Source organism: Rhincodon typus, chromosome 10 (assembly GCF_021869965.1).
Source record: "Rhincodon typus isolate 14 chromosome 10, sRhiTyp1.1, whole genome shotgun sequence".
NCBI lineage: Eukaryota > Metazoa > Chordata > Chondrichthyes > Orectolobiformes > Rhincodontidae > Rhincodon > Rhincodon typus.
In genome coordinates this window covers 20,332,040-20,344,883 of record NC_063341.1, presented here as the reverse complement: position 1 = coordinate 20,344,883, position 12,844 = coordinate 20,332,040, and the positions used below count along the sequence as shown (strand labels likewise).

The following is a 12,844-nucleotide window of genomic DNA, read 5'->3' as shown; positions in this document are numbered from 1 at the left end:
GAAACGTCAGCCTTCCTGCTCCTCTGATGCTGCTTGGCCTGCTGTGTTCATCCAGCTCTACACCTTGTTATCTCAAATACATACTTTAGTTCTGTCTTCACAAAGGAACACAAAACATCATTACAAAAAATATGAAGGGACACTGCCTAATGGGAAGCAAGATTTAAATGAAATCACTATTTATAGAGTAACAGTGCTGGGGAAATTAATGGCATTAAAGGTAGATAAGTCCCCTGTGTCTGATAACCTTCATTATAGACTACTTAACAAAGTAGCCCTAGAAATAGCAGATGGGTTAATGGTCATCTTCCAAAATTTTTATAGACTCTAGAACAGTTACTATGGGTTGGAGGGTAGTTAATGTAACTCCACTATTTAAAGATTGGAAGTAGAGAGAAAACAGCAAATTATAGACTAGTTAGCTTGACATTGGTTGTGGGAAAAATGCTAAAACCCATTGTAAAATATATAATAGCAGAGTATTTGGAAGGTAGTGACATGATAGGACAGAATCAGCATGGATTTATGAAGGAGAAGTCAAGTATGACAAATCTGCTAGATTTTCTGAAGGTGTAATTAGTAGAGTGGTTAAGGGTGAGCCATGGATGTAGTTTACTTAGATTTTCAGAAGATTGCCGATAAGGTCCCACAGAAGAGATCAGCATGGAAAATTAAAGCGCACGGGATTGGAATTCATGTACTGAAAGGGAATGTGAACTGGTTAGCAGATAGGAAACAAAGAATAGGAATAAAAGAGTCTTTTTTCCGAGTGGCAGGCAGTGACTAGTGGAATGCCAGCTATTCAAGTGTATATTAATGATTTAGATGAGGAAAATACATGTCATGTCTCCAAGTTTATAGATGGACAAGTGGGCAAATACATGGCAGATGCAGTATAATGTGAGGTTATCCACTTTGATCAAAGTAACAGGCCAGCAGATTGGTATCTGAATGGCGATAGATTGGGAAAGAGAGAAGTGCAACAAGTCCTGGGTGTCTTCATAAACCAGTCGCTGAAAGTAAGCATGCAAGTGCAGCAGGCAATGATATGTTGGCCTTTATACATTGGTTTGTGTGCAGGAGCATGGATGACTTGCTGCAACTGTACAGCCGTCGGTATGACCATAAGGAGTTTTGTGCGCTGCTTTGGTTTCATTAACTGAGGAAGCATGTTCCAGTTATTGAGGGGATGCAAAGAATGTTTACCAGATTGATTCCTGGAATGGCAGACCAGATGTATGAAGGCAGACTGGATCAGTTATGATTATATTCACTGGAGTTTGGAAGAATGACGGTGATCTCATAGGAACCTATGAAATTCTAACAATGTTAGACAGGGTAGTTTTGAGTGTGTATAAGACAGAAATAGATAGGTTTTTGATTAGTAAAGGGATTAAGGGTTATGGGGAGAAGGCAGAATACATATCAGAAATGACTGAATGGCAGAGCTGACTTGTTGGGCCGAATGGCCTAATTCTGCTCTTATATAGTATGGTCTTGTGGTCTAGATGCAGAAAGGATATTGTTGGCAATCTGGAAGTCCAGAGAATCAGGGGCCACAGTCTAAGGAACATCGGTAGGCCTTTTAGGGCAGAGATGAGGGAAATTGTTTCACCCAGGGAGTGGCAAGTCTGTGGAATTCTTTACCACAGAAAGATGTTAAGACCAAAACATTGAATGTTTTCAATAATGAGACAGATATAGCTCTCAGACTAAAGGGATCAAAGGACAGTAGGAGAAAGCAGGAACATTGGAGTTGAATGGTGGCCATGATCATATTAAATGGCAGAGCAGGCTCAAAGGGCCAAATGGCCTACTCCTATATTCTATGTTTCTGTGGTAGGAAGAATCAAACAGCAGACTATTACATTAACGGCAAAGACTCGAAAAATTGCAGTGCAGAGGGATCTTGATGTTATTGTCCAAGAAATCCAAAAGATTTGTACAAAGACAAAACAAGTAATACGGCAAATAGAAGTCTGATCTTCAGTGCTAGCGGTGGGGTGTTGGAGTTTATAAATAGGCAAGTCTTTTACAATTGTACAGGGTGCTGGAGAGGCCATATCTGGACTACTGTTTAGAGCTGTGGGTGCACGTATTTAAGACGGGACATATTGGTTTAAGAGGTTCAAAAGTGATTCACTAGGATGAGAACAGCTGAACAGGTTAGGCTGTGTGCTGAAGGAGGGTCACTGGACCAAAAAGGTTGACTCCGCCTTCTCTACATAGATGCTGCCAGACCTGTCGAGTTTCTTCAACAATTTCTGTTTTTGTTTCCGATTTTCAGCATCTGCAGTTGTTTGATTTTTCAAGTTAGGCTTTTATCATTCTCCTAAATTCTAATGAATGAATGATTTTATTGAAACTCACAAAATTCTGAGGGGTTTGACAGACTTAATATTGAGAAGATATTTCTGGTAGTGGGAGAGCTTCAAATTTGGTACAGAGTTACAGAAAAAGGGGACACACATTTGAAAACACACATTTGAGATGCAAAGGAATTCTCCTCTCAGATGGCAATGAACGTCTGGAATTCTCTACCCCAGAAAGGTGTTGAGGCTAGATCACTGGAAGTATTCAAATAGGAGTTGGTAGATATTTGAACTATCAGTGAGTTGAGGGCTATGAAAAGCGGACACAAAAGATGAGTTGAGACCTGGAGCAGATCAGCCATGATTGTATGGCAGGACTGGCTTGAGAAGCTGAATGGCCTACTCATGCTCCTATATCTTATGTACTTCACTACAACATTCATATTTGCCTTCTAATTGACCAGTTTACTTTACTTCTATTAACTATGCAGTGGGAAAGTATAAATATTAAAATATATATCATTGAGCTATTTTTAGTGATCTGTTCTAAACTGGAATTGCATATATACTATAAATGATTCAAATATTATTAGACATGCCAATTAACCCATAGCCTTTTATCTAAACAGTAATAAGGATATAAATAAATACAAAAATAAACTAACCTTTCTGGCGATTCCTCGTATATGCTGTGACAGTCTGTGTTTTCAAGCAAGAGACTTCTCGAAAGGTTTTGTGTACCAGGATAATTAAAGTTCGCAAAAGAATGAGACATTGGAGAACTTCTGTTCACTATGTCAGCATTACGCTTCTCCTGACTAGTTAGCCCATACGACAGTCCATCCAATGCTGGGTTTAAGGATCGTGACATGTATGCATCAGCAGATTGCGGACGCCTCATTGGGGATGATGGGTAAGGAGACAGTTTATTAATTAGAGGTGTTAAAATATCAGAGTATGAAGACCTTGTAGGTTTTACAAGTTTGTCTGTGTGGATATTCAAAATCTTTTGTTCAAAAGCACATGAGAAAGTATCAGGTGATAAATTCTGAAGCCATGAGAGAAGGCTCAAATCCAGATCATCACACCCATTTCCACAAAGTAAATCAATTCCAAGCAGTACTTCACTCTCACTAATCTCTTCACCAGTTGCTCTACTCTGACAGAATTCTACACAAGACTCATACAGCAAACCTTTAATGACAAGTTGAAATAGTCTGTTATTGCTTGCTTTGAAACCAGCTTCACTCAGTTTTCTGTCAGCAGGAATGAATTCTGCCACCATAACACAGGCCTCATCAAAGCACTGAACACGAGCAGTGCTGGGATTCCAGTCCTTGAATTCTGCATGATTTGTTAAGCGAGGAAGGGTAAGTAATAAGCAGAGTTTGCTGTAGTCTTCCTTGGAGGGACAATATTCTTCCAGCGCATGTAGACACTTTACAGCCTCTTGCATTGTGTACTCTAGCTGCAATAAATAACATTCAAGATCTATGAGTTTTTTTAGTGCAAATATATTTTGATGCAAGTCTAACCTTGATTTTTACAAGCTAAAAAGGTATAAACATCACGTGAGAAACAATACCCTTCTGAATAGGAGGTAAAAAACTGAAATAAAATTTAATTTTAAATATTTAAAGAAAAGGGGAGGTTGCGGAGCTGTGGTAACGAGACAGGTCAAGTAATCGAGGCTCATCCAAAAGCTCTGGGGACAAAGCAGGTGGAATTTAACTTCAATTAATAAATGTAAAAGCGAGACAAATCATGAAATTTTTGTTGATTATCATTATAAAAATATGATTGGAAACTCCACTAATATCCTTTATGAAAGTAATCTGCCATCCTTACCTGGTCTGGCCTACATATACTCCATACCCACAAACCTGCATGTAAAGAGCGACACCTAAAAATGAGGTGTCATTCTGATGAGGCTCCAGCACAGGACTACAAGCATGAAAAACAGAAGCAGTATGCAAACAGATAGAGCTAAGCAATGCCACAACCTGTAGGTCAGATCTACTTGTGATGAAGCACTGTCACACCAGACTCAAAACGTTAACTCTGTTTCTCTCTCTACAGATGCTGCCAGTCCTGCTGAGTTTCTCCAGTGCTCTCTGGGTTTATTGGAGATCAGATCTAAGCCCTGCTGACTGGTCACATCCAGTCATGAACAGTGTTGCACGATTAAGCAGATAACTTAAAAAGTATCCCCATCCTCAAATGCAAGGACAGCCCAGCACATTAGTGCAAAAGAAAAAACTGAAGCATTTGCAACCAAATTCTGCCAGAAGTACCATAAATGATCTATTTCAGCATCCTCCTAACATCTCTAGCATCACAGATGTCAGGCTTAAACCAATTTGATTCATGCTACGTGAAAACAAGAAATGGCTGAAAGCACTGGATCATGTAAAGGCTAATGACATAGCTCTGCTCTCTAGACTAGCCAGATAGCAGCATTTACCTGGCAATGAAGAAAATTGCCCAGCTATTTCCTGTTCACAAAAAAGATCAAATTCAACCTGGCTAATTACAACACACCCACTCCACCCCTGCACCCATCAGTTTACTCTCTATCATCAATAAAGTGACAGCATATGTTCTTGGTACGACTATCAAGCAACACAAACTCAGTAAAAGCCTGAGTAAACACTCAGTTTGGATCAATTCCTGACCTCATTACAACTCTGGTTGAAACATGGGCAAAAGAACTGAATTCCAGAGCTGAAGCAAGAGCAACTGCTCTTCACGTCAAAGCAGCATTTGACAAAATATGGGATCAAGAAACTCTTGCAAATAGGAGTCAATGGGAATTGGGGAAACTCTCCAGCAGTTGGAATCACACCTATCAAACAGGAAGACAGTTGTGGCTCTTTGTGGGTCAGTCATCTGCAGCAATGTTCTGGGACTGAAGAGTTCCTCAGGCTAGTGTTCTAGGTCCAACCATCTTCAGCTGCTCAGACCTCAAAACATAGAGCAGAAACAGACCATTCAGCCCACTGAGTCTGCTCCACCATTCAATGAGATCAAGGTTGCTTTGATGATCCACACCCAACTTTTCCCTATAATCGTTAATTGCCTTACTGATTAAAAATCTATTATCAATCTATAATAGCTGTCTATCTCAGCCTAGAATATAGTTAACAACCCAGCCTCGGCAGCCCTTTGCAATAAAGAATTCCACAGATTCACTGTCCAAGAAGAAATTCCTTCTCATCTGTGTCTTAAATATGCGACCCCTAATTCTGACAATATGTTTTCAGCTCCTAGGCTCTCCTACAGTGGCAAACAATTTTTCAGCATCTACCCTGTCAAGTCGCCTAAGAATTTTGAATGTTTCAGTAAAGTCATCTCTCATTGTTAAATACACTCCAATGAGTGCAGGCCTAACCTACTCAATCTCTCTTCAAACAGTCCCTCCATACCTGTTATCAGCCGAGTGATCCTTCTCTGGACTGCTTCCAATGCTAGCATATTTTTGTTTAGATAAGGGGCCCAAAACTGTTCAGTATTTCAACTGTGGTATGACTGGTGCCTTGTACAGTTTCAGCAAAACTTCCTTACTTTTGTACTCCATTCCCTTTGAAATAAAGGCCAGCATTCTGTTTGTCTTCCCTATTACATACTGAACTTGGATGGTAGCTAATTATGATTAATGGACAAGGTCTTCCAAATCCTTTCGTTCTGTAGTTTTCTGCACTCTTTTTCCATTTAAAAATATTCAGCTCCTCTATGCATCCTGCCAAAATGCACAAGCTCACATTTTCCCAAGTTATGTTTCATCTGCCAAGTTTCTGCCCACTCACTTAACCTGTCTTTACGCCTCTGCTCCTTGAATCATTCTCATCACTTGACTTTCTACCTCTTTTCTGTGTCTTATGCAAATTTAGTATATTCACTTCCCTCAAGTGCATCTCCTTTATCCATCTTGCTTGATAACTACTCAAAAGAATTCCAGTACATTTGTCAGGCATGATTTTCCCTTCATGAAGCCATGTCAACTCTGCTTGATCATATTATGTATTTCCTTTAAATAGAGGGTTTTCCCTATAACATACTTTAAGCTAACTGATCTATAGGCACAAACATAGAAATTGCTGGAAAAGCTCAGCAGGTCTGGCAGCGTCTGTGGACAGAAATCAGTTAACATTTTGGGTTGAGTGACCCTTCCTCTGATCTATAGTTACCTGCTTTTACGTCCCCATCCCTTTTTAAATAAATTGTTACATCAGTAGTTTTCCAATCGTCCGGTACTTTTGCAGAATCTAAAGGTCCTGGAAGCTTACTACCAGTGCATTCATTATGTCTACAGCTACTTCCTTTAATATCCTAGGATACATCATCAGGTCCAGGTGACTTATTGGCCTTTACCCCGATTTGTTTCAATAGTACTTTTCCTCATGTGATGGTTGGGATAAGATATCCTTTATTGTCATGTTATTGTATTTAATTTCTTTTCTCCTCATTTCCCTTGATTATTTAGTAATTTTTGAATGATATGGTCTTCCCTTCATCAGGTCAGAAGTGGGATTGTTTGCTGATGACTGCATAATGTTCAACATCATTCATAACTATTCAGATACTGAAGCTGTCCATGTGGACATGGAGCAAGACCTGGACAACATCTGGCTAGGGTTGGCAAGTGGCAAGTAACATTTGTGCCACACAAAAGTGAGAGGCAATGACCATCTCAAAAAAGAGACAATCTAGCCATCTTTCCTTGATGGTAAAACTAGTGAACATCTCTGAATCATCTGCTAATAATATTCTTTGAATTACTATTAACCATAAACTGAACTGGATTAGCCATATAAATACTTTACCTTCAAGAGCTGATCAGAGGCTAGGAATCCTGTGGTAAGTCACTCACCTCCTGACTTGCCGATGCTTTTCTACCATCTACAAGGCCCAAATCAGGAATGTGATGGAATATCCTTTGCTTGCCTGGTTAAATGCAACTCCATTAACATGCAAGTGGCTTGACAAAATCCAGGACCAGCCAGCCACTTGATTGGCACCCAATGACCACGTTAAGCATTTAACCCCCTATCATCATGCACCACAAATGCTTATCCAGCATTTTTAACAGCACATTCCAAATCTGTGACCTCTACAATCTAGAAGGTCAAGGGCAGCAGATGCATGGTGACACCACCAACTGCAAATTTCCTTCCAGTCATACACCATCCTGACTTGCAACCTTACTGCTGTACCTTCATTGTCGCTGCTTTAAAATCCTGGAAATCCCTTCTTAACAGCAAAATGGGTATACCTACTCTACATGGACTGCAGTGATTCAAGCAAACAGTTTACCATGACATTCACAAAGCAAATTAGGGATGTGCAATAAATGTTGGCCTAGCCAGTGACACTCAAATCCCATGAACAAATAAATAATAAAAAAATTTACTCTGCCCACATCTCGTAATTTTTACTTGTATCAAACTTCAATCTGGTGTAAATTTACAATCATATGAATGAGAAAATGCTGATTGAACTATTTACTATTTTTCATTTTTAAAAACGGCTATCTGGCCACCACTCATTACAAGTCAGAAGGACATTTTTTCTTATCTAAAAGAAAGTACGGCTCATAATCTGGGTAGTGCTATCAGATCAAGACTAGGCCCTTCAGCCCCTCAAACCTGCTCTGACATGCAAAAAAAAGACAATATTTGATCATGTACTTCAATGCCATATTACTGCACTATTCCCATATCCCATGATGTCATAGGTAATCGGTAAAGTATGAATCTGTGTGTTTAACATATTCAATGAATGAGATTCTACAGCTTTTATATATTCACCAACCCTGCATGAAGGGGGTTCCACCTCATCTGAGTGCTAAATTGCTTGTCTTTTATTTAAAGACTGTTCCTAGTTCTAGACTCCACAGCAAGGTGAAAATAGCCTTTCAACATGACTCTGTTAAACCCATTAATCGTTTTGTAAGTTTCTATGAGATAGTCCCTCATTCTTCTAAATGTCAGTGAATTAAGCTCAGTCTCCTCAACCTCTCCTCATAGGACAGTTGTGGGGATTAGTCAGGTGAATCTCTGTTTTTCTCACTCAATCTATGCCACGTATATTCCTCTTGAGGCAAGGGGATCAGAACTGCCACAATTCTTCAGATGCAGTCTCAGCAGTGTTCTATATAATTGAAACATCACTTCTTTACTCCTGTAATCAGGAGTACAATAAACACCAACATATCAATTGCCTTTGAAATTGCCAGCTGTACGTACGTGCTAACTCTCGGTGATTTATAAACAAGGATACTGCAGTCCCTTTGGACATTGATATTTTCCGATCTGTCTCAATTTAAGAAATACTCTGCACCTTCATTCCTCCTATCAAAGTGGATAACTTGACATTTATCTATATTATATTTCATCTGACATATTCTTGCCCAATCATTCAGCCTGTTTAAATTCACGAAGTTTCTTGGCATCCTTCACACAACTCTCATTTCTGTACAATTTTGTATCATCTGCAAATTTGGAAATATTATAATTGGCCCCACATTTAAATAATTCATACAGAATATGATAACTGCGTCCCAAGCACTGATCCTTGCAGAAGTCTACTGATCACAGTCTACCAACCTGAGAATGACCTATTTATTCCTATTGTCTGCTTTCTGCTAGGATAAACATCATGTGTTTTGCATTTGTTCACTAACCTGTGTAAGATTACATCAAAAGCCTTATGAAAATCCAAATTCATCACATCCACTATTTCCCTCTTATTGATTCTGGTTGTAAAATCCTCAAAAAAATCTAGCAGTTTTGTATAATATGATTTCCACTTCATAAATCCAATCAATTATTTTCTAAATATTCATAATTATATCTTTTATAACAGATTACAGGATTTTCTCTTCTACAGATATCAGGCCAACATGACGTAGTTTTCTACTTTTTCTCCCTCTCCTTTCTTAAACAGTGGGTGGGGTCACATTTGCAATCTTCCAACCTACAGGCACCATCACAGAGTTAATAGAATATTGAAAGGTGTTCACCAGTGCATCTGTTATCTCTGTAGTTATCTCTTTCAACACTCTAAGTGAAGGTTGTCAGGTCCCAGGGATTTGTTGATTTTCAGTTCCATTAATTTCTCTGATACTAATTTCTTTCAGTTCCACACTCCCCAGACCCTGGGATTTTAACCTCAGGGAGACCTCTTGTATTGTCCTCTGTGAAGACAGAGACAAAGTACTTATTTAGTTTCTCTCTCGCTTCTCTATTTTCTATTTTATTCTCCTGTATATGTCTGTAATTACCCCACATCTGTCTTTGCTAATCTTTTCCTTTTGACATACCCATAGAAGCTTTTATTTCTTTATGTTTCTTGCCATTTTACACATATTTTATTTTATCTTTCTTTAAATCAATTCCAATCTCCCCGTGGGGATATCGGTGCCAGTCCTGCTCAGGTGTAATTTGCCTTCCTTGCATTGGTCCCACCTGCCCTGGAACCAGTCTCAATGCTGCAGAAATCCAAAGCTGTCTCTCTTGTGGATTAGCATTAGCCTAGTTTCGTGAACATAAAATTAAGAGTGACAAATCACGTACCAGTCTTCATCCTACACAGATCATGTATGTAATATAAAATAATCTCAAACCACAATTAAGACATCAATATTGATAGTTCCTTATTCACACATTCACGTTTCAGCATTTCCATTGGAAAAATGATTCAGGAGGACATTATTTTACTTGGATTTGTGCTATTAGTTTCAAAATACACATCTCTTTATTATGTCAGATTTAAAATTCTGTTGCTTTTAGTTACCGTAATTGGTTGGTGATGCTAAAGCTCACCAACATTTGTTACTGTAAAAGCTTTAATACAGAAAAACATCCTGAGGCAGTTCAAGGAGTTGGATTCATAACAAAAATCAACATTAAGTCAAAGAAATAAATATAAAAATGGATGATTAAAATTTTGGCCACAAGATGTGATTTTAAAGGGTCTTATTAGAGATGGAGCAGGAGAGGTCAAGAGGTTTGAAATGAGAATTTCACAGCAAAAGCTAGACAGTTGAATGATTGCTCTGCACCAAGTGAGGCAAGGGTGATCGTACACAAACAGAAAGGCTTACGCAGAGATGGGAGAAAATATGGGGTCAGAAATTCAGCTGGTAATGAATTAGGATATCAAGGTGACAAGAATATTAGTAATAAACAATTAGCAAACCTATGGAGTAGAGATAATAAAGGGACTTTAGGGAAATTATTCTTGGATCTTCAGTGTTAAAAATGATATATTTGCCACGTCTAGCATTTCAACTTATTTGATAGAATGATACATAAGAACAAATTAAATAGGTCATGCGCTTACATGCTGAGGTTCATCATCTGCTGACACTGCATTGTTTACACATAATGCTTCCAAAAACTTCTGTTTCAAAATAATATATCGGAACCTGGAAAAGCAGATAAACCAGATTAAATAATGTTGCACTCCATGAAGAATGGTTTACAATGAGTTGAGGCAAAATGACACATTCCTACAATAAAATTAACAAATTATTAGCAATCAATATTTGGCACAAATTTCTCTGGTTGCAGAGTTTAGAACCAGGCAACACAATTTGAAAATAAGGGGGATGCCATGACCAAGTTGAGAAGAAAGTTTTTGACATGGACAGTTGTGAACCTTCAAAATTCTTGACTATGTTTAAAAGGTAGAAATTGATAAATTTAGGATTATTAATGGTGTGGAGAGTTATGGGGATGGGGTGGGTCAAGAGCATTGATACATTTGAAAAGCCATGATTGTAATGAATGCTGGGACACACTCAATGAGCTGAGTGGCCTACTCCTGTTCCATGAACATACAATTAATTGACTGTAATTGTTCCATTAAGGTAGTGACTACGTGTAGAAAAGTACAAAATTTTAACAGTAAATTTCCAATACCAAATATTCATAGTTGTGAAATTCAGATGCTTACTTCAGCTCCATCTGCTTGTATGCAAATCTCTTAAACTGAAAGTTTATTCATTTGCTCACTTGGCAGACCGCCACAGATATAAAAGCACAAAATGCTATAAATCTGAAATGAAAGAAACAGAAAGTGCTGGAGAAACTCAGTAAGTCTGGCAGTATCTGTGGAGAGGAAAAGAGTTAATGTTTCAAGTGGGTAGGTGATGACCTAGTGGTATTATCACTAGACTATCAATCCAGCTAACGGGTTCGAATCCCATCACGGCAGATGGTGGAATCTGAATTCAATAATTAAAATAAAAGTCTGGAATTAAGAATCTACTGATCATTGCAGATTGTCAGGAAAAACACATCTGGTTCACAAACGTCCTTCATCTGCCACCCTCACCTGGACTCCAGACCCACAGCAATGTGACTGACTCTCAACTGCCCTCTGAAATGGCCTAGCAAGCCACTCAGGTGTATCAATCCCTACAAAGTCTCAAAGAAATGAAACCAGACGACCTAGGCACTGTAAAAGACAATGGCAGAAACAGCCCTGTTGACCCTGCAAAGTCATCTTCACTAACATCTTGGTGTTGGAAGCAAAATTGGGAGAGCTGTCTCACAGACTAGTCAAGCAACAGCCTGACATAATCATACCTTACAGACAATGTCCCAGACATCACCATCACCATCCATGGATATGCCCTACAGGGGTGGCGGCACAGTGGTATACAGTCGGGAGGGAGTTACTCTGGGAGTCCTCAACAATGACTCCAGATTCCATGAAGTTTCATGGCTTCAGGTTAAACATGGGCAAGGAAACCTCCTGCTGATTACCACATACCGTCCTCCCTCAGCTGATGAATTAGTACTCCTCCATGTTGAACAACACTTAGAGGACGCACTGAGGTGGCAAGGGCACAAAATGTACTATGGGTGGGGGATTCCAATGTCCAACACCAAGAGTGGCTTGGCAGCAGTACTACTGATTGAGCTGGTTGGGTCCTAAAGGACATAGCTGCTAGACTGGGTCTGCAGCAGGTGGCGAGGGAACCAACAAGAGGGAAAAACATACTTGACCTCATCCTTATTAATCTGCCAGCTGCATCTGTCCATGACAGTATCGGTAAGAGTGACCATCGCACAGTCCTTGTGGAGACGAAGTTGTGCCTTCACATTGAGAGTAACTTCCATCGTGTCGTGTGGCGCTATCATGCTAGATGGAACAGACTTCGCACAGATCTAGCAACTCAAGACTGGGCATCCAGCCAGCAGCAGCATTGTACTCCAGCACAATCTGTAACCTCATGGCCCTGCGTATCCCCCACTCAACCACTACCATCAAGCCAGGGGATCAACCCTGATTCAATGGAGAGTACAGGACAGCATGCCAGGAGCAGGACCAGGCATACCTGAAGATGACGAATTAACCTGGTGAAGCACCAAACAGGACTACTTGCATGCCAAACAGTGAAAGCAACAGGTGATAGACAGATCTCACAACCAATGGATCCAATCTAAGCACTGCAGTCCTGCCACATCCAGTTGTGAATGGTGGTGGACAATTAAATAACTCACTAGAGCAGAAGGCTCCAC

The 12,844-nt window shown here is 39.5% G+C and overlaps 1 protein-coding gene across 5 annotated transcripts in view; it reads right to left on the bottom strand.

Moving 5' to 3' along the window:
• wdr47a (WD repeat domain 47a) overlaps positions 1–12,844 on the bottom strand; it is a 73,205-nt gene that overhangs the window by 35,894 nt on the left and 24,467 nt on the right. For 4 of the 5 annotated variants that reach the window (XM_020527785.2, XM_048602189.1, XM_048602190.1 and 1 more), the window contains 2 exons: positions 10,656–10,740; positions 2,978–3,780 (listed from right to left, as the gene is read on the bottom strand). In XM_020527785.2, coding sequence (XP_020383374.1) covers positions 2,978–3,780; positions 10,656–10,740 — 888 coding nt within the window. Of the gene's footprint in view, positions 1–2,977; positions 3,781–10,655; positions 10,741–11,270; positions 11,373–12,844 lie in introns of those variants that run through there. The other variant, XM_048602192.1, reaches the window with a different exon arrangement.